Here is a 27,561-nt window from a genome sequence, read left to right as displayed (position 1 = left end):
TGATGTGCCCATTTTTTCTCCTTTAGCGAGATTTGGTGGTTTATCATTCTATGGTATATATCTCAATTTTAACTCATGAGCTATTGCTGCAATCTGCTCCGATTGTATATTTTATCTTTATGAACGCTGTTTTTATTGTTATGTTACGTGAGCTGGTCTTTGACCGTAATAAACTATCTATTCTATGGTATACCAGGAGATGGCAGCAGAAGACAAGAAAATACTTCCCCCTGAATTTTAGGAAAGAAAAGTAGGTAGCAGCTTTATACAGTCAGACCACTGGGCTGACTAGTTCAATGCAGTCTACACAGGCTGCTAGTGGCTTTCTGGGGTTTCAAGCAAGGAATATGCCCAGCCCTATCTTGAGATGCTTGGGACTGAACCTGGGGCCTTCTGCATGCTCAGCAGATGTTGCAGCTCTTCCCTTATTTGCTTCCCTGTCACAACCTGAAGACCAAGCCTCCTCCTTCCCTTCTTCTGCAGCACAGAGAAGCTCCCCTCCAGCTTCTCTGGGGCCACATTTGGGTCTCTCCCACCCAGTGATTGTCTTCTCAACTACTTGGATCTTTCCCCTGGAAGCAATTGCCCATATGCAATCTTCTCTGCCTTTCTTTTAATCATGGTGGCAAAGGTGGCACCCAGAATGCAAAAGGACTTCAACAGTCTGCAGGTAAGTATATAGGGAAGGGGATTCCCTTCTTCTTTTTTTTATTTAGGTATTTAAACCACTTGTATCTGCTTTTTTTAAATCAATGATTGCAAGCTGGTTTTTATGTTATAGCTTAGCATCTTTTGGATTCTTATATTCTCTTGGTACATTTCCTTTTCCTTTCTAGTTCAAATAATCATAGCTGTGATTTCTGATTACAAGGCTAGCACCAGACTGCATTAATTGCAAATCATTGCAGTCCTGAGGTTTTGATGGAAGCAATTTGATTTGACTCTGATGTAAGCCTGCAGAAATCTGATGATGCATCCTCTGCTTGCTCTGAACTAGTTAGAGGGGACAGCAATATCACTCCCATACAGTGTAGATTCAGAAGTAAGTCCCACTGAGTTCAATGGGGCTTACTTTCAAGTAAGTGTGTCTCAGGCTACAGCTTTGGGTTGCAATCACGTACGTACTTAACCTAGGTGGAAGCCACATTAAGCTATATGGGACTTGCTTCTGAATCTACATTGCATAGGATTTCGCTGTTAATTGATACTGATCTGTCAATTCCAGTTTTTCTGTTTCCCATTCTGAGTTCAGATCTCCATATTTCCACATCAGTTTTCATCTTTTTTTTAGGTTCTCATGAAAATTCACCAGCGTTGTAATATGAATTTTGTCCAATATAATAATTTCTGATCACTGCAGATGGTGACAGCAGTCACGAAATTAAAAGACGCCTGCTCCTTGGGAGAAAGGCGATGGCAAACCTAGACAACATCTTAAAAAGCAGACACATCACCTTGCCAACAAAGGTCCGTATAGTAAAAGCCATGGTTTTCCCAGTAGTGATGTATGGAAGTGAGAGCTGGACCATAAAGAAGGCTGATCGCAGAAGAATTGATGCTTTTGAATTATGGTGCTGGAGGAGACTCTTGAGAGTCCCATGGACTGCAAGAAGATCAAACCTCTCCATTCTGAAGGAAATCAGCCCTGAGTGCTCACTGGAAGGACAGATCCTGAAGCTGAGGCTCCAATACTTTGGCCACCTCATGAGAAGAGAAGACTCCCTGGAAAAGACCCTGATGTTGGGAAAGATGGAGGGCACAAGGAGAAGGGGACGACGGAGAATGAGATGGTTGGATGGTGTTCTTGAAGCTACCAGCATGAGTTTTGATCAAACTGCGGGAGGCAGTGGAGGACAGGGGTGCCTGGCGTGCTCTGGTCCATGGGGTCACGAAGAGTCGGACACGACTAAACGACTAAACAACAACAACAACATAATAATTTCTAAAAACAATTTCCCGTTATATATTTTTGTATGTGCAAATTTACACTAGTATATGATGTTTATGCATATTTTTATGCTGTTTTGGTGAAAGGGCCTCAACTGATTGCTACCCTTTCCCATGTACTATATTAAGACTTTCAACATTAGCAGACAGAAACTGAATAATACTATCAACCCTCTCCCCATTTTGTTTAACATCCATTTGTCTTGTGGTAGCAAATTTCAGAGTTTAACTATGTGCTCTGTGAAGAAGTATTTCCTTATGTCTGTCCTGAATAATCCAACAGATTCTCAGGATAGCCCCATCTTTTGTATTATTAGAAAGAGAATATACAGTGGCACCTCAGGTTACAGAAATAGTACCTCGGGTTAAGAACTTTGCTTCAGGATGAGTACAGAAATCGTGCTCCTGCAGCACAGCGGCAGCAGGAGGCCCCATTAGCTAAAGTGGTGCTTCAGGTTAAGAACAGTTTCAGGTTAAGAACGGACCTCCGGAACGAATTAAGTACTTAACCCAAGGTACTACTGTATGTGTTTTGCTGAGAGGCGGCGATCCGAGTGTTCAATCAGAATAAGCGACCCAGAACCAGGTCCAAGTCGCCAATACAGTGGTACCTCGGGTTACATATGCTTCAGGTTACATACGCTTCAGGTTACAGACTCCGCTGACCCAGAAATAGTACCTCGGGTTAAGAACTTTGCTTCAGGATGAGAAAAGAAATTGTACTCCGGCGGCACGGTGGCACGGCAGCAGCGGGAGGCCCCATTAGCTAAAGTGGGGCTTCAGGTTAAGAACAGTATCAGGTTAAGAACGGACCTCCGCAATGAATTAAGTACCTAACCCGAGATACTACTGTATATCTGTATGGGTTGTGTGCACAGACGGGGCTACAGAATAAGAAAAAGGAAGAGATATGGAAATATAGGGAGATTGGTGTGCAAGGGAGTATTGAAAAAAATATGAAAGAGGAAAAAGGATGAAGGAGATAACGGCGTGTGTACGCGCACACAAAGGGAAATATAATTTGAAGGGGGAAGCGAAAGAACCCACCTCTCTTGTAGAGACATCCTGCTCATTCTTCTTATGATGAAACTGGAAAAATGATCTCTACCTCTTTGCTTTCAGGTTTGCGCACCAAAAGTTAGGCAATATGGAGGGAGCAGGGCCAGTTGTTTTATTTCCACCCTTTGGTACTTTGGGATGTGAAAGAGATCAATATCTGAGAGAGTGCAGGAGGAAGCTCTTTGCCTGCTGGAGGAAATGGTGACCATGCAAGCTCCTCTTGTGTCTAGCTTATCTCCCCTCCAAAACCCCTTCAACCCCAAAAGCAGCCCCTCAGGGCAGGGAGAAGGAATTTGCTTAATTAGAAAAAGGAGTAGGCTCTTATGTAATGGAAACCACATGGAAAGCTGCTTGAAACATTTCCAAGTTAAAACTCAGTTCCATCTGCACTCCATTGCAGCAGGATGAAGTGAAAGGGGAAATATTGTTAAACAGCAGCAACTGGTAATGTTAATTTCTTCCACATTCTGGATTACTGTGATATTTATTCAGTCCAGACACCGATTTTCAGGGGAAATAATATTGCTAATGAATAGCATTTCCTCCATCCCCCGATACTCAGAATACGTCAAAGTACAGTAGCACTTGAGCTTGAATTCTGCCCATTCTACCGTTTGCTATGGAAAAGACTGTTACGATCTTACATCATATTACATATGCTGACATGCCAATAGCTCTTCTGATACTTAGATGGGGTGATTCCTGTGGGTGAAAGTAGTGGATTTAGGGCTTGATGCAAAGCTCCAGCTGTGGATTGTAGTTCAAAAGTACATTTGTTGTAGAATGCACCAACAGGCTCCCCCTACTGGTGGTTAACCCCTTTTAGACTCGCCCCTCCCTGAGGGGCGGAGTCGAACTTTGAGGTTTCCCCAATGCCTAAGCCAATACCTCTCACATGCTGTAATCAATAAAGTTGTGGCCTTTTCTAGCCCATTAACCTTAAATACTGTGTCCGTGTGTCTTTCTTATCCCCAGGCGTGGGGGGAGGGTCCTCGAATCACAAGTACATTTGTTGTAGAAAGCATCCATTTTCAGAATGGATTGTAAAATTTCAACAGACTTGGCATTGCGATGAGGTCAAACAAACCCCTGTGTTGCAAAGAGAGCCATAACAAGTACCTTCAAACCATAACAAGTTAGACCTTAATTGTCTCATTTGATTATTTGTATTTTGTCTGTTACTTTGCACTGTACCTTTAAACTCAACCTCCTTGTTCTTAGCACCACCTGGAGTTGGCTTTATATGTTTTTCAAAAAATATTGTTAGTAGCAGTGACTACATTATTACATGAGCACTGTTCCACAGCATTTGATATTTTCATTTGCATACATTCATTCGATATAAGATGGGGTATGTACTATTTTTCATTACTGTTTATATTATATTTTTTGTAAAGTGGTATGCGTATGCAGGTCATCGTTTGTAAAATTTTATTTTCAGTTTATGAAGCAATTCTATATCCTCCCACCATGCTGATGAAGAATTCTACAAAACAGTAGTCAGTATCTGGAATCACTGTTCAGTGTTGGACATCATATTTGCTGAATACACAAAGCTTCACAGAATGTCTATCATCGCACAAAGTCTGGTACCTCGCTTCATTTAAAGGTTTTCAGAGACTTTAGACTAAAGATTTCATTTTGTACTTGTTATGGTTTGAAGGAATTCTATAAAGATTGTCTATTGCGTATGTACATGGTCATCGTGTTGCCTAGACATTGCTGACATTGTGATGAGGTCAGCAGTTGGCTCCATGAAGTTATGAGCACGCCCCAAAGCAGTGATTTCTGTTTATGGCTTCAGTAGCTATGAGACTCCAAGACTCCAAACCATTAAAAGATGTATTCAGGCATCGAATTATGAATGATACAAAGACATTGTTGGGTTGTTCACCATGAGCACCAGATCTTATTTTGCTGCTCCTACCCCTTTTATTTGCCACAGCTAATGGTGGCAGCAGTAGGAATGCCCCCCCCCCTTTTTAGTGGCCTGGCCTGACCTGTTGAATGGTTTCTTTAAATGTAAAGGTTCATCATTGTTCCACTCGATGTGTATGTCTTTAAGGGACCAGAGCAAGGGCCAGAGCAAAATAACGAGACCCAGCTTTACAGCTGTGAAACATAGCAGGTGCTGCTGAGTTGTATTGATTAAGCTGTGTTGGCAATTGGGTGTAGTATATAAGGAGCAGCACCTAGCTCTCTCATTACCCTGGGGGATGGGTTGGTGGTTGGGTCTGGTTTGTTGTTGATATATTTAGTCTGTTTTTGTTTTTCTTATTAAAACCTTGTTTAAGTTATTTTTGAGTCCCTTTTTAATGCATGGTCTCCCCAGCAAGCTCTCTGCAGCGCTACCATACTGCAATTGGCCAACATGACCATCATTTCCCCTGGGTGTGGTGTGATTGTTGAGTACTGTGAAGGGAAAATAACAGCCACTTAAAAAAAATTAAAAATGCAGCCACCAATATGGGGTGGATGTCAACCAGCATTCTCCACCCCAGAACAATGTTGCATGCAAGTTTCTTTGGCTGAAGAAAATAGTACCTCAGCTATTGAAGAAAGAGCACTGCTTGTAAAAATGAAGGTGTGTTGGAAAGGGAGGGGGAGTAGAGAGAATGATTGCTGCTATGAATTGCTATCTGCTTTCCTGAATTTCATTGTCCTTCATAAACTTCAAGAAAATCACCTCCAATTTCCCAGACTTCCGGGTTGGCACCTCTGGCAATGGCGGATTTCCTCTGATCGGGTGGAATCCGCTCTGTGGAAAACAGGGCCTGAACCGCCACGGCGAGGCGGAGACCCATCAAAAACCACAGGCGGGAGAAGCCTGTGGACGTGGGATTCAGCCGGCACCCTTGCACCCCCCTACTCACGGGGAAACCCGATTTCGGGGTTCCGGAGCGACGTGGGGTGAGTGGCGCGGTGCCTTGAATCGACTGCTTCTTTCACAGAGTGAAGCCGCATTGCTGTTGCCGGAGAGCGCTGACTTTTTCCTGTGGACAATTGGAGCTTAAATAACTGTCTGTGAGTAGAACGGAAAATTGGAATAAGAAATTTCCTTTAATTTGGCACTGAAGCGGAAAGGTATAAACAGGAAGTCTGCCTTCCGCTTTTTGTAAATAGATTGAAGCAAAGACACGGCAAGCTAGAGCTTAGAAAATCGTTTGTAAAGGATCAATTTTCATCATTTAAAATTACTGAACCCCCCTTGGAAGCAGGGGAAGAGGGGGGAACTTCTTCTGGACTGATTAAACTTGCAGAAGATAAGTAAAGAAAAGCAAATGAATTTCAAATAAATTAGAATTGGTCAAAGAAAAGCAATTCTCCACCGTCCTGAACCTGGGAGCGGGGTGTCAGGACAGACGTCTTCGGGAAGTTCATTGACTATAGACAAACGTTTTTGACATAGTTAAAAGAAGAGAAACATATTGATTCCATTGTTCCCCTTCGCATCTAAAAGGAACAAAATATTGACAAAATATCTGAAAAAGGAAACTTTGTTGTTAGACTTCCTTTTTTTTTAAAAAAGAGAGAGATGGATACAAATAGAAGCTTTTCCCCCTAGAGGGAGCTTGTGAAACTGTTATTAAATCCGAACTGGGGAGCTTTGCAGCTGCAATAGATTAAGATCGTGGGAAAAGACTTTGACCTTCAACAAGAATGTACTCGGAGGCTCTGGTGTTGGCTTTTTGTAAGACAAGTGCTTTATTGGAACAGTTACATGAGAAGATGGATTTGATGACTGTTGGGATCGGAAAGTTTGGACAGGCAGTGGGTACTTATTTAGAACCCACTCAGGAATTAACTCAGGAGTGTGCTTTGACAGATCAGATGGGGGAGGAGGTTGTTGCTGGACCTAGTGAGGCAGGGATGGAGGGAACTGTGGCCCAGCAGGAACATGAGTTGTTGGACTTGACGAATGAACCTGGAGAAAGCCAGATTTGGAGAGACAGAGTTCTGTTTGGCTTGGAGATGGGGGGCTGGATAGACCCCCCCTATGCAGGGATGTTTTGACCTTTCAAGTCTGGCTTTGGGCCGGGAGGCGTTCGGAGTTGTGTGGGCCCTTAACTTTGGAGGGACTTTGAAACATGCTTTTAAATACCACATGGAGTTCAGTGTTGACTTTGGAAAAGGGGCTGATCTGTCGAGAAGGGACAAAAGGAGGGAGTCTCCCCGAGTGAAAGGAGCAGAAGACAAAGTAAAGTACAGGTATAAATATGAAGAAGATCTGCGGATGGGACATGGAAGAGATCCAAGGGCCTCGGATATAAGGTTACCAGGTTGATGGACTAGATGGATGGGATAGAAAGGACTGACAAAACCCGAGACCAGGAGAAAGAGACGTTGGATGAAGATTGGAAGAAAGTTTTAAACAAATTATTTAGGAAAATCCTGTAAAAGTAAAGAGTATTAGAAAAATGTTGGAATGAAATTATTTGGCTTTAGCAGAAATGTTAAAAAGAATTATGTAAGAATATGTTATGGTTAAGAGAATCTGGTATAAATAAGATTTAAATTTTAAGTTTTAGGGCCTTTTATGGTAAGATAAGGTTAAAATAGATTAAGGTAATTTAATGACAGAATATTATGAAAGATGGAAAGGATTTGCTGAGATAATTAACAACTAGAATACAAAAAAGGGAGGTGTGAGGAGGTCGATGAAACAAGGTAATGACAGTTAATGATTTGGGAATATTGGATTTGTTTTTAAATTTTTTGTCTATCTTTGCTTTTTGATTTTGATGTATTATGTGTTTTGTTTTTTTCTCTCTTTTTGACCTTTTTTAAAATTGATTGGTATTGTTTAAATGCTACTAGTTTTTTCCTTCCTTTTTTCTTTGTTTCTTTGTAATCTTAAAATTCTCAATAAATATTATTTTTTTTTAAAAAAGGAAATCACCTCCAATTTCCAAAGACAATAAATGGGGCCAGAAAAACAGGGGCCATTTGGACTCAGACCCAAGATCTAGAGTGTCATTTCCTGCTGAGAACAAGCAGTTTCCCATTTCCTTTTAAGATACAATTCTAAATTCAATGATTACGGCTGGAATTACTGGTAGGATGATTTCCAGCATACAGTTGTCAGCCTATAAACTCTCTCCATTGCCATTCATCTCTTGTAATGGGTCCAGGTTCTGTATCAAACAGATGAGGATGAAAATAGGCCACAAGCAGGATTTGTAGTCAAGCAGTCAATGTAGTGTTGCATATTTAGCAAATTAATTGCACTGCAGAAAGAATGCTGGAGAGACCACACGTTCAGGAAACCATGAAGAAACACAAAAATATCTTTTGCTTGGCTTTAATTACAAAAATAAAAATTTGTCTTGCATTAACTCTATAAGTATGACCCATTCATCAGGGTACTGAGAGAGGTACATGCTGCTCTTTATATACTATACCCAATTGCTGACACAGCTTGATTAACACAAATTAACAGCACCTGCTATACTGCTTCACAGCTGTAAAACTAGGTCATGATATTTACTCTGGCCTTTAAAGAGATACATATTTTGTGAAACAATAATGAACCTTAATACAGTGGTACCTCGGGTTAAGTACTTAATTCGTTCCGGAGGTCCGTTCTTAACCTGAAACTGTTCTTAACCTGAAGCACCACTTTAGCTAATGGGGCCTCCTGCTGCCGCCGCGCCGCCGCAGCACGATTTCTGTTCTCATCCTGAAGCAAAGTTCTTAACCCGAGGTACTATTTCTGGGTTAGCGGAGTCTGTAACCTGAAGCGTATGTAACCCAAGGTACCACTGTATTTAAATAAACCATTCAACACATAGGAGAAGCCAACTCCTAGGGGCTGTGGGGGCTTTGGCCCCCACAATAAAATATTTGAATGGGTCAGACCCTTGCCAAGTTGATGGGCATTGCCATGCAAATCGTGTGCACACACTGTGTCATGTGATCAATGATGTGGGGCGGGGCTTTCCTGGGCCCCTGCAATATTTCATTCAAGTTGGCACCCCTGGTCAAGCACATCTGGTATTCCAGCTTCTGGAAGAAGGAGACAAATAAGATGGGGTGGGTAGCATCTAGGGATGTTGGAGGAATCACTTGAAAAATAATTATCTTTGAATGGGTGCACCCAGAGAAGGAAATTGATTTGTAAATATCCGTTGATGGCTAAGATATGCATGTTTATCAGGTGCAGCAATATACATTAAAATTACATGTATTTTTCATCACCAGACAATGAAAAGGAAAAGAAGACTTGTGCAAAAGACACCAATAATAGTGGAATGGAAAATGCTGGGTGAGAGTGCAAATGAATATTGGAACAGACTGCGGCACAGTCATACATCTCAGTGGGACGAGTTGCTAACCTGAGGAACCAAGCCTAGATCAACAGTTACAACAAGTTATAAAGGGCTTTATAATAAGCATCCCTTAAGAAGTGAGGTGTCATGAAGCAGATGCTCCAAAGTTCCTGCTCAATTTTCTATATACTGTAAGTCATTTTAAAAGCTGCTCTATGACTGTTTGGGGTATTCAGCCAGAACTTTTTTGGGGTGCACTAAAAATATTCAAAATATCTAAGACTGTGCATATCATCTCAATTTCAGATGTACATCATTCCCAGAATAATGGACTACCTGCCTGTAAGACAAAAAAATATAGCTGATTGTGAAAAACTGTGTGCCTTCATCCATGAGACAGTGGAGTTTCCCACATAGACAATGGATGCCCCAAACCCCCATGACTATATTGACTGCTTCCTTTTCAGATCTGAGAAGGTAGGTAGAGCCAAAGCTTTAGTGGCACATTTGAAGATGTTTAAGGAATATATCCAAGTTGGACCTAAATATGAATGCTGCATTTGAAACCATACCACCATGTCTCAACACAAATTCCTCTTCTGGGTGTATCATTGACTGCTAAAGGCCATTGTGATGATTGCTAGACCACTGTCAATGTTGATTGTTAAAAGTATCCCTGAGACAGGAATACGTTGGTAAAGAGATGTGTTACAGTTGCTCTGTATTTGACTCTGCACACACTTTAAAGTCTTAAAATGCATAAGTTTTATATTTCATATCTTGTGCATTCTAATAAAAGACAGACATATAAAATGTTAAAGATTTTGATGCACCTTGGAAAACTATAAATATTGTTAGGACCATCACCACCACCACCACCATCATCATCATATTTATACCCCATCTATCTGACTGGGTTGCTGACTGACTTCCAACATATAAAAAAAATAATAAATCTATACAGGGCTACTTTCAGATGTCTTCTAAAGATTGTAAAATTACATCTCCTTCATTCGGCGGTCGCATAACTCCATACTCTCCAACATTTCTCTGATGAAAATAGGGACGTCCTAAGGATTGTTCATGGAAAATAGGGAAACTTGGAGGGTCTGTAAGGACTGCCTATCTTGAAGTATTTTCTTGTCATCCCTAACCTTTTTAGAATTGTGCTTTTGTCTCTGGGTCATGTTGTCATGCCACACAACTGTTCCAATTCATTTTATGAGAATAAGATACGTTCTGTCTCTACTTCCTGCCTTTGATTTAAAATTTACTTTTAATGCTATTGCCCACCCTCAAAAGGAATATGTCTATTCTCTTGACTGATTAGTCTTGCACAATTGGGTTGCCACAGGGACTTGTGCTTAGCTACCAAGAATGTAAGAGATAATTATATAGAAGATGCCCAGGTGAGCAGGTTTACTTGCTTGGGGTCAGGGGTTGTTCTTTCCCACTTCCCCTCTCTGCCACTTTGTTACATAAGGGAGGAAGCATCTTTTGGGTTTCTTGCTCAAGAATATGCTTCTTCTCTCCCCTACCTCCATTCTCCAAAACATTGCAGGAAAAGATGTGCCTAAGGAAGTTTGAATTACCTGAAAGGTTTTCTCACCACAGGCATGGAAGAACTGACAGAGCACATTTCTACCTGTTACTTAATGCTATAGATGCCAGTAAATACTTTTGAGGGGAAAAACCCTTGAAGGAGAGGAAAGTTTAACTTTCCCCTGCTTCCTCTGGCTTGGATTAAATTTCAACTTCATTTAAATTTCACAGCAAGAGAAATGTTCTTCCCCTGTCCACTAACTCTCTCTCACACACAACCCCTCCAAAGCATTACACATGCCATTGCATGAACCAGGGGCATGGAACTGGTGACCCTCCAAGTGTTATTGGATTCCACCCTTAACCCCCAGCCAGCAGGGACAATGATATAGGATGATGGGAGTTGAAGTCCAGCTGCATCTGGAGGACCATGGGTTCTTCACCCAATATAAATGAATATCTTCACATGTATAGCTTAATCTGACACTTACGTAGTCTTTCACACTTGGTTATGGAAATGGACCATGTATGTGAGTGGTCAATGGGCTTATTGTTTCTGTGTCTGTTGCTTTTATGCTTCTAGTTTTACTTCATATCCATCAGTCTGTTTTTCATGGATGATGTTGTTCTATGCCAGAGTGGTCCAACTTTTTATTCCAAATGGGTGGCAAGAGTGTTTTGACATAGAACCTGTGGGCCACTCACTGCCTTGATGCACAGAAGGGGTGAGTGAGCCCAAAATTTGACAACTCCCCACCAGCCCTCATGCTGCCTAAGCATGGCACTAGGCGTGAGGCTCTGGCAGCATTCTAGAGCCCTCCCACTTCCTTTTCAAAGTTGGAAAAGCACTAACTAGGCTTTGTGATGGAGACAGGAGGACTCTGGGACTCTGTCAGAGCCAACCTTCATGCCTCCTTCCTAAAGCCCAGGGCCTTGCTTACCTGACTTTGGGAAGGAATTTGAGTGCTGGGGGGCCATCAGATGTTGCCAAGGGCCACCAAAAAGGACCTTGAGGGCTACATGTGACCCTTGGACCACCCTGTTTTGCTAAGTTTATTTACATGTTTTGTTGAGATAACATAAATATTTTAAGGCTCAATAAGATTTCTCAGGAGTTTTTCCACAAAGAAACCTTAGCCCTAATTTTTAATTGATATGAAAATGTTCTAGAGGCAGGCATGACAATAAGTATTTCTCAAATATATTAACTTACTACAAAAATATTCTGTTTCCTTCATCCATATCTTATGCCCAAGCTGGAAAATGCATCAGGTAAGAAACTTGTTTACTGGTGGTGAGGGCAGGGGAACGTGACTGAAAATGAAGTATGAATGCACCAAATATCAACAGTGTTTTCAATATCAGATATTGATTGCACATTGGTTATTTGTACCATGCAGTATAAATTAATGCTTCTTTTCACAAGGGTGATTGCTTCACTAACTGTGTTGTAACACACTTCCTGTTCATCCAGACTGGCAAGCTCAATGTGACTTTCAGGTCGGCTTGTTCATTGGCCATGAAAGCTCTCCCAATTTATTCAGTCTTCGTATGATTTGCTGCACTACGTTTGACAAAGGTAGATAAGGCAGTGGAGAGTTATATATTTCCTTTCAGGGTGGGTGCGTGGCTCACTTGATTTCAGTCAAAACTTGGTGGCATTTCCAGAATTTATTTGCTGCGAAGTAGAGCAATTACTTCTAGATGCTGGTTGAAATCGGGAGATGCCAGCTCAGATCTGACTAGGAATCTACTCACCGAGGGGTCTGGCCTATAATCCTTACCAGCATTAGGATGCCCATTGATGGATAAAAGGGTGAGGTTGTCAGTGATGGGAGGGTGGTGGTGTTTGAAGATGGATATTATAGTTTTAAAATATTATTTCGTGGTTGTGTTAAAGAAAATGTACATTGTTGTCAGTAACATGTAAGTCTGTACCCAACCTTGATGTTGAAGACATAGAAATTAACCTATTTGCAGCCCAGGTCTAGAGCTTATGTGGATGATTAACCCACCTTTCCTAATGGAACACATACTGGAAATAAAAGAACTAAGATTATTTGGAGAAGGTTGGAGTTGGGGTTTGGCTGGGGCTCTAATAAGCAGCTGTGTTTTCACCTTGTCTTTCTTTAGTAGTTTCCTGGATATATTTGACCAAAAGAAGAGCCTCAGAGGAAGATGGAAGTAGCTGTAACAGGAGCTCTGTTCCTTCTCTGGGTTCTCTTCATCTTCATTTTCTATTCCTTAAAAATGTACAAGGAGAAAAGTCAGCTACCTCCAGGCCCCACTCCCTGGTTCTTCCTGGGGAACCTGCTGCAGAAAGATGTCATGCCTCTGAACAAAAACTATTCAAAGGTAAAGCTGTTTCTTGTTACGGTTTCTCTCTGTTCCTTTGTCCCTGTGGCACGGCATAAACAACCATTGTCTGGAATGAAGCAATGTGTAGAAGAAGGACAGAAGGTTAATTGTTCCCTAGCTTGCTTATATACTTTTCCATTCTTCCTTATAATAAAGGCATGCTTTGAAGGGGCCCAGATTTCTGCTTCCTTATTTTTATTTGTACTGTTTATGACTTGATTTTACTAGGTTTTGTTTACTGTTGGCATGTGTCTATTTTGCATGCTCTTTAGAGCTTCCCTGAATCAACTTAAGATCCCTCCAGACAATTGGTTTATTCAGCATTCATTCTGATTTGCTTCCACAAAGCTTAAACAGAAGTTACCATAAAAAATAATGTCAAAAATTTGGGGGCGTCTTATACACGTATCCATCTTCCCCCATTTCCTTAAATCGGAGTCCCAAAAAATAGGGGGTGTCTTATACATGGGGGCGTCTTATAGATGGAAAAATATGATATATCTCTATCTCTATCTATATCTCTATATCTCTATATATCAATCACACATTTGTTCTGATTTGCTTGCAGGGTGGTTCTATGATAATGAGCATTCATTCATTCTTCATTCATTCTGGTTAGCTTGCAGGTTGCTTATAGTCATTTATTCACCCCATGCTTTTCAATACATTTTCCCATTACTTTCCAACAAGCAAAAGTCCATTTTTTAAAGAAGTAGATTTGTTCCACTAGGATTATGTTAACTGCATAGTCCCAATATTTTGGTATGTGCTTGAATCCCTCTTGCAATGAAATAGCAATATTCATTTAGAAAAAGCACAGCAGCAGCAGATTAGATATTTACTTCATTTCATTTTTTTTATTGATTAAATTTCTATACTGCTCATCATTTGAGGATCACAGGGTGGTTTCCAACATGGAATTTTTAAACCATTAAGTTGCAAGCTAGCTGTATTTGGCTGTATGTGTAAACACATCCAGTCAAAGGGTAGTGTAGGCACATTGCCAAGCCCTGTCCCTTCCAGTGCATGATACCTATAACATGTGAAAAGCTCTCCACTACTCATGCAGACTCTTACACAATTTAAAACCCTGTTTGTGGTTGGCAGGTCACATGGGAGTAAATAATTGTACTGTAATCCATAACAGTATTGTACTGTAATCCACATAATTGTTAGAAGATCACTTACGGTAGTTGTAACCAAATGTGAGGGATGCGGGTGGCGCTGTGGTCTAAAACACTGAGCCTAGGGCTTGCCGATTGGAAGGTTGGCGGTTTGAATCCCTGCGACGGGGTGAGCTCCTGTTGTTCAGTCCCAGCTCCTGCCCACCTAGCAGTTTGAAAGCACACCAGTGCAAGTAGATAAATAGTTACCGCTTCAGCGGGATGGTAAACTGCTTTTCCGTGCACTGCTCTGGTTTGCCAGAAGCGGCTTAGTGATGCTGGCCACATGACCCGGAAGCTGTCTGTGGACAAATGCTGGCTCCCTCGGCCTATAGTAAGAGAGGAGCACCGCAACCCCAGAGTCTTCCGCTACTGGACCTAATGGTCAGGGGTACCTTTACCTTTAACCAAATGTGATAAATAACAAGCTGAAGCAGAACCAGGCAGTATGTCAAGAAGCATGGCCCCGTGTTCATTGATTGGCCTGGACATAATTATATGGTTATGCTTTAGACATATGAAGCAGTGGTTGATCATACTGAAATGTGTGATGGGACACCTATTGCAGTGTCATACCTGTTAAAGGGGCAGCTGAATTTCTTTTCTTCACGTGTTTCTCTTGCAAAGTGAATCAAACACCTGATGAAGTTGGTGGGGCTGAACATAAGATTTATTTCACAAGATTCTCTTTCTTTTATGGAGGCAGTTCTAAATGTGGTTTTGCCTCATTCAGGAACAACAGCGTTCTAGCAGCCCATTCTCCCAGGAGCCATCCAGGTGTCCTTTTTATTGCGCATTCATGATTATTTGTACTCATGATGACATTGGAGTAGTTATACGCAATCCTGTTTCCAATACTGTTTGCACTTCCAAAAGTTCTGAGGTGGATCCACTGTTTTGTTCCAGTCAGTGCACGTCCCATAGTTTCCTGTTCAAATCATGTAGCTTGTTATAGCCCAAATGTTCAAGTGTGTGTGGCTTTTGTTGCACTACAGTATATACAATGTATGGATGTAAATGTTATGAAATAAATAAATGTACCTGTCAGGGTCTGGACTGAGGAGGAATGGTGGGGACCACCCCCCGAACCTTCCCGAGATCAGGAGGACAGTATAGATTTAGAAGAGTGATTTGCAGAAGGGCATAGTTCAGAGGGGAAATGCTGGGGAATATTGGGAGAGGAACAGCAGGAAGAAGAAACACTGGGGGAGAGACAGCTGACAGACTCAGTGTCTTTGGAAAGCATTCCTGAGCCACCCTCTCCCAGAACTAGGCATGCACTGAGAGTAGTAGAACAGAATGCTCAGAGGCAGAAAGCCCAGATCAGCCGGCGCAGGGATGACGTAGGATAAGAAAGATAGAGGGGGTTGGAATTTACTTGGAGCAATGCCATTATTTAATAGGCACTACATTCCTTTCTCTCTCTGTATGAATACTGAATAAATTACGTGGTAAGGACTCTTCTTGTTATCTGCTTTTTTGGCTGCCACTGGGGGAGGGATAGGATTCCCTGAACCTTGACAGTATCCCTCCAGATGGCAATAATGTAATAACACTCAGGAAGTATTGGGGAACAACTAATAAAGCTGAATTCTGCCACTAATGTGCATTTACTGCATCAGCAACATGTTGCAGCATATGCCTGCAAAACCCCGCACAAAACAAGCTGCAGGTGCCCTAAGAGATATTGCAACCGTTCCTTAAGATAATTACTCCAAAAGAAGTTTCATTGCCTAATTAAATAACACTTTCTTTGTGCCTTCAGCTGATTGAGAAATATGGCCCTATGTTCACAATCTGGATGGGACCCAAACCTATGGTCGTGCTTTGTGGATTTGATGTGGTAAAAGATGCTCTGGTGGATCATGCTGAAGCGTTTGGTGGGCGTATGAACAGCCCCATCATTGATCGAGTGACCAAAGGCCACGGTAGGCTATTTCTTCTTATTCTTTATGTATAGTTTAGCTCTACTTTGATTTGTAATTCAGTCCCCCAAAATGTGCATGATAATTAGCATCATGTCTAGGAAAGAAAGAAAAGAAAGAAAGACAAACACTATCAAGCAAGGCATTATTTTTTTGCTGTGGCTTGCTTCTCCAAAGAACCATTTTTGAAAATCAATTCCCCCCAAAGATCCAGGGAAGCTCTCCCCTACGCAATCACTTTAAAAAATAAACACACACCACCCATTTCTTGAGTCTGCAAACTGAAAATAGCAACCGTATTCGTTGTTACCTCTCTCCTGTGCCAATAGCATGTCATTCTGAACATGGGTGACATGATTTCACCTTCCCACCCCAACTGCAGCCAACAGTGTGGGCTACAGGCAGGCAAGGGGGTGATGCCATGCCTCTTACCATCCATTATTTACTTTGTTATGTAGCACTGGACATATTTATTCAACCAAAGAAACAAAAATCCCTTACACAACAAAGGACTGGGCTCTTGGGGGCAACAATTAGTTGCCGGATTGTAACTACAAATGGGGATATAATTTTAAGGTGGAAAGCACCAGAACTACCTTTTCATGTAGAAACTTCCTGCTGGTTCCTGTTAGGTCAAGAACTGACAAAATGACCTTCACCTCTTTCCCCCCCCCAGGGATAATCAACTCTAGTGACATAGAATGGAGAGAGCTGCGCAGATTCACGGTTATGACACTGAGAGACTTTGGAATGGGGAAGAGATCAATGTCTGAGAGGGTGCAGGAGGAAGCTGTTTTCCTGGTGGAGGCACTGGCGGCTACAAAAGGTAATCTAGCTCATTAAAAAATAAAACTGAGAAAGCACTATCCCAGGGCAAGGAGATGATATTTATTAAATTGAATATAGGAATGGGCACTTATAGTATGTAAGCTTCTGACATAGTTAGAATATGTGGCTGTCGGGCTCAGTGGCAGCAGGGAGGCAAGCTTTTCCCATTTGTCCTTTCAACTCTCTCCACACTCATGTGAACCCCAACTCATGTGTTGTACTTCCACCGTAATATTTTCACTAATCCAGTAATGCGAGAGAGTCTACCTACACTTCTTAGGTGTGCACACTGAAGATCATACTGTGTGCAAATTGTTTCAGTGAAAGTTGTTGGGCTTATTTTTATTTAGTGCCAACATGGCCTTGTGCACCACCTGAAACTCTGCTGCAGGCAATGCTAGCGGAATAAGCATCAGATAAGTTAATTAAGCGGAATGTTACAGCAAAGAAATGAAGGGGGGGTTTGATTATTTGGACTGTGGATGGGGTAGGTGGTGGTGGTGGGGAGAGAAGGAAACCCAGTGCCTCTTTTTTCTGCCTCTCACCTCCCAAAAATTATGTTTAATTGCAGTTTAAAAATAAAAAATAGCACAGCCCCCCGAATTGATTTAGGACTGGATACAATTTGAGTGTTGCCCAGGTTGCCCTGAATATTGGGTCAGAGCCAATTTGTGGACCCAGATTCAGGCCTCACATCAGGTTGGTGTCAGGGGTACAGCTGTGCACTTTACTACTACTTTTAATTTCTTAAACATTTGGTTCTTGGGACTGATGGAAATTCAATCTACCAGGCTCAAGCTGTTTAAACAGTTTTTAGACTTAATTTTGTGTTGGGGTCTGAAGATTGAGGAACGGCTAAGGGAGCTGGGCATGTTTAGCCTGGAGAAGAGGAGGTTAAGGGGTGATATGATAGCCATGTTCAAATATATAAAAGGATGTCACATAGAGGAGGGAGAAAGGTTGTTTTCTGCTGCTCCAGAGAAGCGGACACGGAGCAATGGATCCAAACTACAAGAAAGAAGATTCCACCTAAACATTAGGAAGAACTTCCTGACAGTAAGAGCTGTTTGACAGTGGAATTTGCTGCCAAGGAGTGTGGTGGAGTCTCCTTCTTTGGAGGTCTTTAAGCAGAGGCTTGACAACCATATGTCAGGAGTGCTCTGATGGTGTTTCCTGCTTGGCAGGGGGTTGGACTCGATGGCCCTTGTGGTCTCTTCCAACTCTATGATTCTATGATTCTATGATGGTGGGGTCCACTTTCATCAGGCCTTGCTGACTCTCTTCAGTTCCTCCTACAGGACAGGGCTTTGATCCGACAACTAGAATCACATCCGCTGTTTCCAATGTGATCTCGTCAGTCATCTTTGGGACTCGCTTTGACTACGCAGACAAGACCTTCCTAAAGCACCAACGCATTATAGAGAACGAAGTTGGCCTTTTTCGTACTATCTTGGGACTGGTAGGTTGTTCCTTCTGAGTTGCAAACATTTTCCTCACTATCAGGAAAAGGAAAAACAAAACCTAGCTTGTTGGAGTATGAACGATGGCATGAAGGGTTCACAAATGTGTGCCTGACTAACTATCAGATGAAAATAATGTTCTGAAAATGTCTTCAACAGGGTTGAGATGGAAATTGACACAATCACAAAGTTCCAGTGATTTCAGGGGAGAACCTGGACCATTGAGCAGGGCAGGCAGCAGAAAAGTTGGAAGACTTACCTGGGCTGTTCACCAATAGCAGCAGATCTCCCTTTCCTTTCCTGACCCCACCCCTTTTTTGCCATTGCTCCCCCCCTCCCATTTGCCTGGCCACCATTTCCCTCTGGATGCAGTATAACTGTAAACATTGCAAGGGCACATTTGTACATCTATAGAGGCATAGGGTCCCCTCTGCCACTCTTAGCACCTGAGGAAGTCTGCAGGAAAGGAAAAAATAATTTTTTTAGGTAGTTGGAGCCTGAGTCATTTAGGGCTTTAAAAACTAATATTAACACATTGAACTGGGCCCAGAAACAAATTGGCAATGTGTGCAGCTTTTTTAAAACAGAGGTTATGTGAAACTTAAACAGAACCCGAACCAGTAACCTGGATTTTGGACCAGTTGACATTTCTGAATCATCTTCAAGGGAAGCCCCATCATCCCCATCATCATGAGGTAAAATGAACCAGAAGCTCAGCAGTTCCTGCTGGATTTCCAAAATAAGTGATTAAAAACAACAACTGCTTTATCACTTTTCAGCCAGAAACTTTGTGGCATAGTATAAAAAGATGGATTTGCAATATTTAAGGCTGTATGTGTCATCTTCATTTCAGCTGTACTCTGCTGTCCCTAAAATATTGGACTACTTCCCTGGAAGACACCAAAAGATTTTTTCTGATTGTGATGAGTTGTGTGCTTTCTTGCATGAGAATGTGAAAGTACACAGGCAGACGCTGGATCCTCAGAACATCCGTGACTATATTGATTGTTTCCTTATCAAGTCTGAGAAGGTATGTGGGTCAAAAAATTTATTTGCACAGGCATGGGTGCCCAGTTATGTCCTAGTCCATGTGGGGAAGGGATACCAGGCCAACCAGAGTGCCCCTCTGTCTTTGCCTCCTCCCCTAGCAACTTCTCTCGGCCATTCCTTGCAAGACATTGTTACCGTAATTATTATCATTATTCATTAGGCTGAGGTATCCTGTGCCCAGTTTTAAAGTCTATGCTTAATGTTGTACTAAACAATGCAAGTGCTTACGATAAAAATAAAATTGGTTCACTCAGTTTACAGCCTATATGAGTACCATGGACAGCTACTTGACCTTGACAGATTAGAGAACTGGGCAAAAACAAACAAGATGAATTTTAACAGGGAGAAATGTAAAGTATTGCACTTGGGCAAAAAAAATGAGAGGCACAAATACAAGATGGGGGACACCTGGCTTGAGAGCAGTACATGTGAAAAGGATCTAGGAGTCTTGGTTGACCACAAACTGGACATGAGCCAACAGTGTGACGCGGCAGCTAAAAAAGCCAATGCAATTCTGGGCTGCATCAATAGGAGTATAGCATCTAGATCAAGGGAAGTAATAGTGCCACTGTATTCTGCTCTGGTCAGACCTCACCTGGAGTACTGTGTCCAGTTCTGGGCATCAGAGTTCAAGAAGGACACTGACAAACTGGAACGTGTCCAGAGGAGGGCAACCAAAATGGTCAAAGGCCTGGAAACGATGCCTTATGAGGAACGGCTAAGGGAGCTGGGCATGTTTAGCCTGGAGAAGAGGAGGTTAAGGGGTGATATGATAGCCATGTTCAAATATATAAAAGGATGTCACATAGAGGAGGGAGAAAGGTTGTTTTCTGCTGCTCCAGAGAAGCGGACATGGCGCAGTGGATCCAAACTACAAGAAAGAAGATTCCACCTAAACATTAGGAAGAACTTCCTGACAGTAAGAGCTGTTTGACAGTGGAATTTGCTGCCAAGGAGTGTGGTGGAGTCTCCTTCTTTGGAGGTCTTTAAGCAGAGGCTTGACAACCATATGTCAGGAGTGCTCTGATGGTGTTTCCTGCTTGGCAGGGGGTTGGACTCGATGGCCCTTGTGGTCTCTTCCAACTCTATGATTCTATGATTCTACTTTGCCCAAACAAAAATACATAACAAGTTACTCTTTTTTTTTACTGCCATCACTCCTATAATTTCTGATCCCATATATTTTCAGATATACAGTGGTACCTCGGGTTACAGACGCTTAAGGTTACAGATGCTTCAGGTTACAAACTCAAAAATAGTACCTCGGGTTAAGAACTTTGCTTCAGTTCTGAGAGCAGAAATTGTGCGGCGGCAGCGCAGCAGCAGCGGGAGGCCCCATTAGCTAAAGTGGTGCTTCAGGTTAAGAACAGTTTCAGGTTAAGAACGGACCTCCAGAATGAATTAAGTTCTTAACCAGAGGTACCACTGTATATAATCTTGGTTAGCTCTAACATTCCAGTAATCAAATAACACAACGTTTGTAATGCAATGATATGCAAGTACTTTTCTTTATATTTCAAAAGTAATTCTATTTTAAATACATGTGATTGGATTAAACACCTCTTGGGGTGAGTGCAGGATTTCACCCATGATGCTCATTCAAACAGGCTAAGGTGTCTCCATTTTGCCATCTTTCTTTATAGTGAAATTTTCTCTCCCCCCCCCTTCCCTCTGCCTCATAGGAACAAAAGTCTGCTAGTGACACCTTCAGAACTGAAAACCTTGTCATGACAGTGTTTGGACTTTTTTTGGCTGGGACAGGAACCACAAGCTTTGCCTTGATCTCTGGCCTCACGGTGATGGCTAAGCTGCCACATATTCAAGGTATTCAGATACCCCAGAGAAGTTTAAAGCAGAAGGGTTTTGAGGGCTCCCTGGTGTCTTCAAATGGCACTTATGTCCAGGGGTAGAAACATAGCCAGAAGAGGAGGGACCTCAGAATGCTGGAAGCACATTTTCCAAATGAAATTTGTTACAGGAAAAGTCCAGCAGGAGATCAACAAGGTGGTAAGGCACAGAGGAATGAGTGGAAATCACTCAAGAGAAGAATTTGTGTTGGCATGAGTTTTCATGATGTTGGAGAGTGCCCGAGTTTTTCACTCTGTCAGATGAGAAGCAGAATCTGAATCCAGGAAATAAATCTCTTGAGTCTTTTTCATTACAGCAAAAGTCCAACAGGAAATTGATGAGGTGACGAGTGCCACCCGTGCCCCTAGCATGGAAGATCGTGTGAGGATGCCTTTCACCAATGCAGTTATCCATGAGATTCTACGATACCCACAATCAATTAATGAGACCATTCCCCGTACAATGTCTTGTGATACCAAATTCAGGGGGTTCACCTTCCCTAAGGTATGATGGCCCAGCATTTTGCCATGATAATTGTGGAGAAGAAATGGAGCAGTTCTAGGAACTGATTGTATAAATGGCCCTGGACTGCCCTCATGGAGGCAGGGATGAGATCAGTAGTGGAGATCAGTAGTGATTTTGTTGGCCTAAGCAAATGAGCTGAAGGAACTAGTGATAGAGGAGAATTTTGTTTGTTCGATTCACATTTTAAAATGAACCAACGGAAGTAGTATTTCACAGAACTATGCATACAAAATGTATCTTTTATGGGGAAAATGTGTACTAAAATCAATGGTTTAGTGGGAAAATGCACACAGAAGCACAGAAGAAAGCACACAAAAATATATTTTAGATTGAGAATGGGTACATAAATGTGTATTTTAGGGGAAAGTGCATACAAAAAGATGTAGAATATAAATGCTAGTGTTTGGTGAGGTTTTAAAACAGAAATTGTCTGATGGGATGGAGCAGAATTATGACTGAAAGCTGGTGGAACTCTCACAGAACAGAACTATAATGATCCATCTGCCCCCGAAAGGAGCTGATAGATGCAGCAAGCTATTTATGCTCCAGTTTCATAATTTCTTAAAAAGGAATTCTACTGGTCATATTGATTGGAATGGAATGTAAGGCAGTGTGTACTTATGGACTAATACAGGAGTGTAACAGAATAAATCCGCTCATCCCTAGTGGAATCCCATTCTTCTAAGTTAGCATCCCCATTTTATCACTTTATCATAGTATGGCTATTTCCTAGATAGTCATGAATTGAGACCAAAAATGTAAATCTGCCGTCTTCTATCCCTGAAGGGCACAGCTGTTGCTCCAATGTTCACAACTGTGCACCGTGACCCTCTCCAGTGGGAGACTCCAGAACAGTTCAATCCTGGACATTTCTTGGATGAGAAAGGCCAGTTCAAGAAGAAAGATGCCTTAATAGCCTTTTCGGCAGGTAACTATATGAGCCTGTGGTAACTTATGTGCAAACAATGCCATTTCCACTTTCTTTCAAAAGACAGTGTATGGAAAGAGAAATGTCTGCCCCTACATAGGACCAGCCATTTATTTTTCTGTACAATATCTCTGGAAAGGAAGTGAAACAACATCATTTCCCTTGACAGTGGCATTGTTTTGAGCCGTCAACAGACCCCATGTTTTGCAATTTTCCTGAAGGATTACATGGCACCCTGTTGTAAGCTGATGGCATGCACCACTTTTTAAAAGCAGGCAGTGCCCTCTGTCCATCTTCTAGTAGGCTTCTTCTCACAAAGGCACTGTGATTTGAAGTAAAATGAGAGACCTATAAATCATTCCCTGATTGGACATGCCAGTCTTGTAATTATATTTCCCTCCCTGGTATTTTCTGTGAGTAGGGGATGGCACAAAAAACATATGATATTGTTTGAAAAAAATCAAAGTACATCTGGGTCAGGAGTCACTGTGCATGCAGTGTGGAGCTAGAAAAGGGTAAATAAACTGGAATGTTTGGAAAACATGAAATTGAATTCCTCCCATTCTGTGGTTGGAGTACTGCATCAGAAAATTTGTACAAGTGAAAATTTTGAAGATTGGTTATGTTTCCGTTCTCATATGGTTTCAGAAAGGGTGCATTTGATAGACTGAGCTTTAAAAGTGAACTGAATCTCATGTCTCCCCATGCCTACTTCAGGCCAATCATAATTTTATTAGTCTTAGTCTTAGTCTTAGTCTTACTCTTGATTTAGTCTTGATTTTAGTATTCCTCACCTTTTCCCATAATGTGACTCAATATACTATACTCTAGCTGCAGTAGATTTTTGGGGGTGCATTAGTATTTCCAGTCCCCCAAACCAACATTGCATGAATTCACTAGGGGTGGATCTGCACACAGGAAATATAAAGCTATAAATAAGTCAGAAATTAAATTGTTATATGATTTAATTGCATAGAAAAGGATTTTTGCTCTCCACCACCATCTGGTATTGCATGTTTATAACACATTCAAAACGTTATTTTTTTGACTAATGGAGCTGAGTCCTAGGTTTCCTGTGCACTGTGTAGATTTTTGGGTTACTGGTTAGCTGTGCCTTCTTTTTCTTTGCCAGGGAAGCGGGCATGCGCTGGGGAAGCCTTGGCGCGAATGGAGCTCTTCCTGTTCTTCAGTACTCTGCTCCAGAACTTCACCTTCCAGCTGGTTGGAGCTGCAAAAGATATGGATTTAGCCTCTTTGTTTACGGAGTTCAGAGCTAAAAATGTCTCTCCTCTAATGAAAGCCATCAGACGTTCAATGTGATCTTGTGACAAAAGATAAGCAGAAAGAATGTGGTCAGTGGCTCCCAGAATATTTGTAGTAGGTAGAACAGGAGTACTGCGAGGTGTCTTCCTTCACTCATTCAACACCTCTCAGTTTCACATAAGGGTAATAGCCCTAGATATCAGGTATTAAAAGTTTTCTTAGCATGGCAAATGAGAAGAGCCTTTGACCTTTCAATCCCTAATGTCCAGTCAACTGTTCATGGGCTCATTAGCACTTAATAAAATGTTCCACATCATCAACTATTGCAGTGTGTGTATGTGTTTTTTAATTCCCCCCCCCCCATATACTGTTATAAACATTTGCTCTCTTCTGCAGATTATATTGAGGGGCTTTTTGTTCTCTCAAGTATACATGGTTTCTTGATTTCAGTTTAACTACAAGTAGGGCTGGGCAATATCTGGTTTTCAACATCGCAAAATATCCCCAGGTAAATATTGCAATATACCGATATATCACAATGTCTGAAATAAGGATGGAGCTATGTAGAGGCATTGGCTGGCTTCATGGTTCCCCCCCCATTGTGATTTTGCATGGCACACGTGCGCACACACATCATGATTCACAATATACTACCAGGTCAAAAATTATGAAACCGACAGCACAATATAGATTTTAAACTGGTTTTGGATGCTATATTAATATATCGCCCAACTACTAATAGGGATGAAAGTGGATTTCATTTTCATTTTCTTTTTTTTTAATGATCATGCCCGGATTGGAACACAAGCATTCAAATCAGATTGCATGTCTATAGACCTTTCTGAGGATGATGATTTTTATTCACCCCACCCCCACCCCTTCATTTTAACACGGCAGTCTGTGGGCTTTCTGTCAATTTCCCCCTTTCTTCTTAAAAACTATTTCCAGCCACTTGAAGCAGCTAGAAAACACAGTGTTTGCTGTGTTCATTGAAATGTTTTAAGTAAAAAAGCCCCTGGAAATGGCAATGCGTTGCTGCTGGCCACATTTTCCTGACTAATTCTATGTAGTGCCCCCCCCCCCAAATACCACAAAAAGAGCCTAAGTCCCAAGCACTGACTGTCCAAATTGTGCTCACTGCCAGTTCAAAGCCCCTTGCAGAGATGTCACTGTGACATAATATTAAACTGCAAAGAACTCATGATGAGAAAGATCAGTAGGCTGAGTCACCTCTGCAAAGCAAGTCAAATAGGTGGCTATTTTGCTGCCAAAACTAGTGAAGTGAGCACAGCGCCATGCTTTTGAAGGTGAAGGGGCAGTAGGTGAAGGGGCAGTGTTGGTCCAGAAGAATTGTAGGTTTTTCTTTCCATTTGTCAGAAGTGTTGGTCCGATTGCAAAAGTCACAGATCCTTTAGAAGCCTGAATCCCACCTCTCTAAGGGTGAAACTAGATGATGTGCCAATTGCAGAAATGCAATCAGATTCCTCATCTTATCCTCCAGATAACCCTGGAGAAGCCTAAACAGCCTCTGAAAAAGGTAGATGACAAAGGTTGTAGATACTTCCAAAACCAGAAATTCCACCTTTCTGAACTTGTATCTATTTTGTGTTTTGTCAGAAGCAAATGTAGAGGTTATGATTAAAATGTCCTGAATTGAAGGCGAGAACTCTCTTGTGTTTTTCATAGTAGGGTAGTAGAGGGAAATTCAGCAGATGAAGGTTTTCTCACTTGTGTCAAACTGGATTCTTCTTCTGCACAAGAATTCTAGTGCTGCCTTACGTTGCATCTGGTCATGGTACTGTCAGAGTAATGGGTCAGATTACCCAGTAATTTCTTGTGGTGTTCCAGGAAGCAGAAAGATTACCCCAGAATGGATTACCCCACTGTACCGTCTTTCTAGCTTACAATACTCAAGGCAGTATACAAGCTGAAGAAACAAAGAATGTACACCTTATAACAATCTAATGCAATACAAAAATGTGATAATAAAACATAACATATCCATCCCACCTCCTGGGCATGTTTATGACCACATGCTGTGGTAATTCAGCAAGGTTTGGAAAGCGTTCTCCCTCCCTGGTGTCAGTGGCAGATCTTGGGGTCTCAAATTTCAGGGGCCAAAAATTTGGCACTCCAGCCTCTTGAACTCCATTATAAATAAAAGCTGTGGCATCTCGGAGGCTCTGTGCCCAGTGTCACCAAACCCATTGTACTTCCTTAAATCTGCTTCCGCTGGTATGTTCACCTGACATGCACACTGTAAGGGTTCCAAGCGATTGCTCGAGAGCAAGCAGGCAATTACCTGCCTACTTGGTAGTAAAGCCTTGCTTTAGCTGCTAAAATAAACTTTATCTGTCCAGAGCACCACTCTCCCATGGCTGGCTCATTGACTGGAAGAATCCGTGAGTGGGCGGTTCTTAAACTTTCCCCAGCAAAGTAATTTCTTGACGCCCAGTCTGCGCCTCCCCTCTCGGCATGGAAGCTTACTGTGCAAGGAGGGTGTGGGTAATGGAGGACCCCTCTCCTCCCTGCTTTGCCCAGGCAAGGTGTCTTGGCACCGCCTCGCTGCCTCCAAGCCCTACAGCTCCTCTCCACTGGAGGTGTGGTTACTCTCCTCCGTTGAAGAGGAGCTGCTTCCCACGATCCTTGGAGGCTCTCTATAATCCATTTGGCTTTTCCTCTCTCCCTCCTGAACCGATGGCAGTTCCCTGACACACACTCTCAGCCATTTTTCACCTCAATGAGCATGCCAAGTCTAAAGGCACTCCAAGGACCCACCCCTCAAACGCAGAGTCCATGGAAGGTGACTAAAGAGTGTCCTCAACCCAATAGTGCCTCAGACACTGCAGAAACCTTTTCTTAAATATTCTCACTTACCTGGGCTAAATGCCAATTGCGCCAAATTAAGGAAACACTTCTCCAGTCCCACAGTGTGAAGTCAGTGGAGAAAAAACACCATTGCAGAAAGATCAGGGCAGATAGATGCCCAAAAAGAAAAAAGATAAATCACTAATTGAGCCTCTTGGCTTATGGCCAGTCCCATACATGGGGAAATGCAGCTAAGAAAGCCTTACTTGAGATGCATAGCAGTCAGCAGGTGAGAGCCACATCTGTGAAGCACAAACTGATCAGTAGGTATGTCAGCACACTAAACTCCTGTATAAAAATGAACAGGAACATAAAGTCACAAAAATGGAAACTGCACTAAAGGTCTGTCCAGCTCAGTATTGCTGACTTTGACTGGCACCAGAAAAGAAAATGTTTTCCCTGGCTGACTTCACAATAAATGTGCATCAGTGCACAGCCTCCATGCACGACATCTCACATGTCCAAGGGTTAGGGGGTTAACTCGGAGTTCAGGTCAGAGTGATGTTCTTTTAATGAGTAACTAGCTCT

At 42.1% G+C, this 27,561-nt stretch overlaps 1 protein-coding gene across 4 annotated transcripts; it reads left to right on the top strand.

Annotated features, from left to right (window-relative positions):
- The first annotated feature begins 274 nt into the window (after nucleotides 1–274).
- On the top strand, nucleotides 275–24,485 carry LOC308470502 (cytochrome P450 2G1-like). 4 transcript variants are annotated; one of them, XM_080993880.1, is made up of 12 exons: nucleotides 4,453–4,590; nucleotides 9,208–9,466; nucleotides 9,582–9,752; nucleotides 12,951–13,172; nucleotides 16,104–16,266; nucleotides 16,940–17,089; nucleotides 18,390–18,550; nucleotides 19,405–19,581; nucleotides 21,284–21,425; nucleotides 21,766–21,953; nucleotides 22,761–22,902; nucleotides 24,035–24,485. In XM_080993880.1, the coding sequence occupies exons 4-12, from the start codon at nucleotides 12,996–12,998 to the stop codon at nucleotides 24,220–24,222; spliced, it is 1,488 nt and encodes a 495-aa protein (XP_080850006.1). In that variant the 5' UTR covers nucleotides 4,453–4,590; nucleotides 9,208–9,466; nucleotides 9,582–9,752; nucleotides 12,951–12,995; the 3' UTR covers nucleotides 24,223–24,485. The 4 variants fall into 4 exon arrangements, with proteins under 4 accessions (XP_080850004.1, XP_080850006.1, XP_080850005.1 ...); XM_080993878.1 differs by lacking the exons at nucleotides 4,453–4,590; nucleotides 9,208–9,466; nucleotides 9,582–9,752 and adding an exon at nucleotides 275–670 and having other exon boundaries at nucleotides 12,435–13,172; XM_080993879.1 differs by lacking the exons at nucleotides 4,453–4,590; nucleotides 9,208–9,466; nucleotides 9,582–9,752 and adding an exon at nucleotides 11,915–12,633.
- The last annotated feature ends 3,076 nt before the right edge of the window (nucleotides 24,486–27,561 follow it).

This window comes from Podarcis pityusensis (assembly GCF_964106645.2).
Source record: "Podarcis pityusensis genome assembly, chromosome: 2".
In the NCBI taxonomy this organism is placed as follows: domain Eukaryota; kingdom Metazoa; phylum Chordata; class Lepidosauria; order Squamata; family Lacertidae; genus Podarcis; species Podarcis pityusensis.
The sequence above is the reverse complement of the archived record's forward strand: the minus strand, read 5'-3'. Positions and strand labels throughout refer to the sequence as shown.

Coding starts and splice junctions, on each gene's coding strand:
- LOC308470502 (XM_080993878.1), top strand. CDS start 12,996: ATGGAAGTAGCTGTAACAGGAGCTCTGTTCCTTCTCTGGGTTCTCTTC. Junction 17,090..18,389: donor GGCACTGGCGGCTACAAAAG/GTAATCTAGCTC, acceptor TTCCTCCTACAG/GACAGGGCTTTGATCCGACA. Junction 21,954..22,760: donor GGGGGTTCACCTTCCCTAAG/GTATGATGGCCC, acceptor CTATCCCTGAAG/GGCACAGCTGTTGCTCCAAT.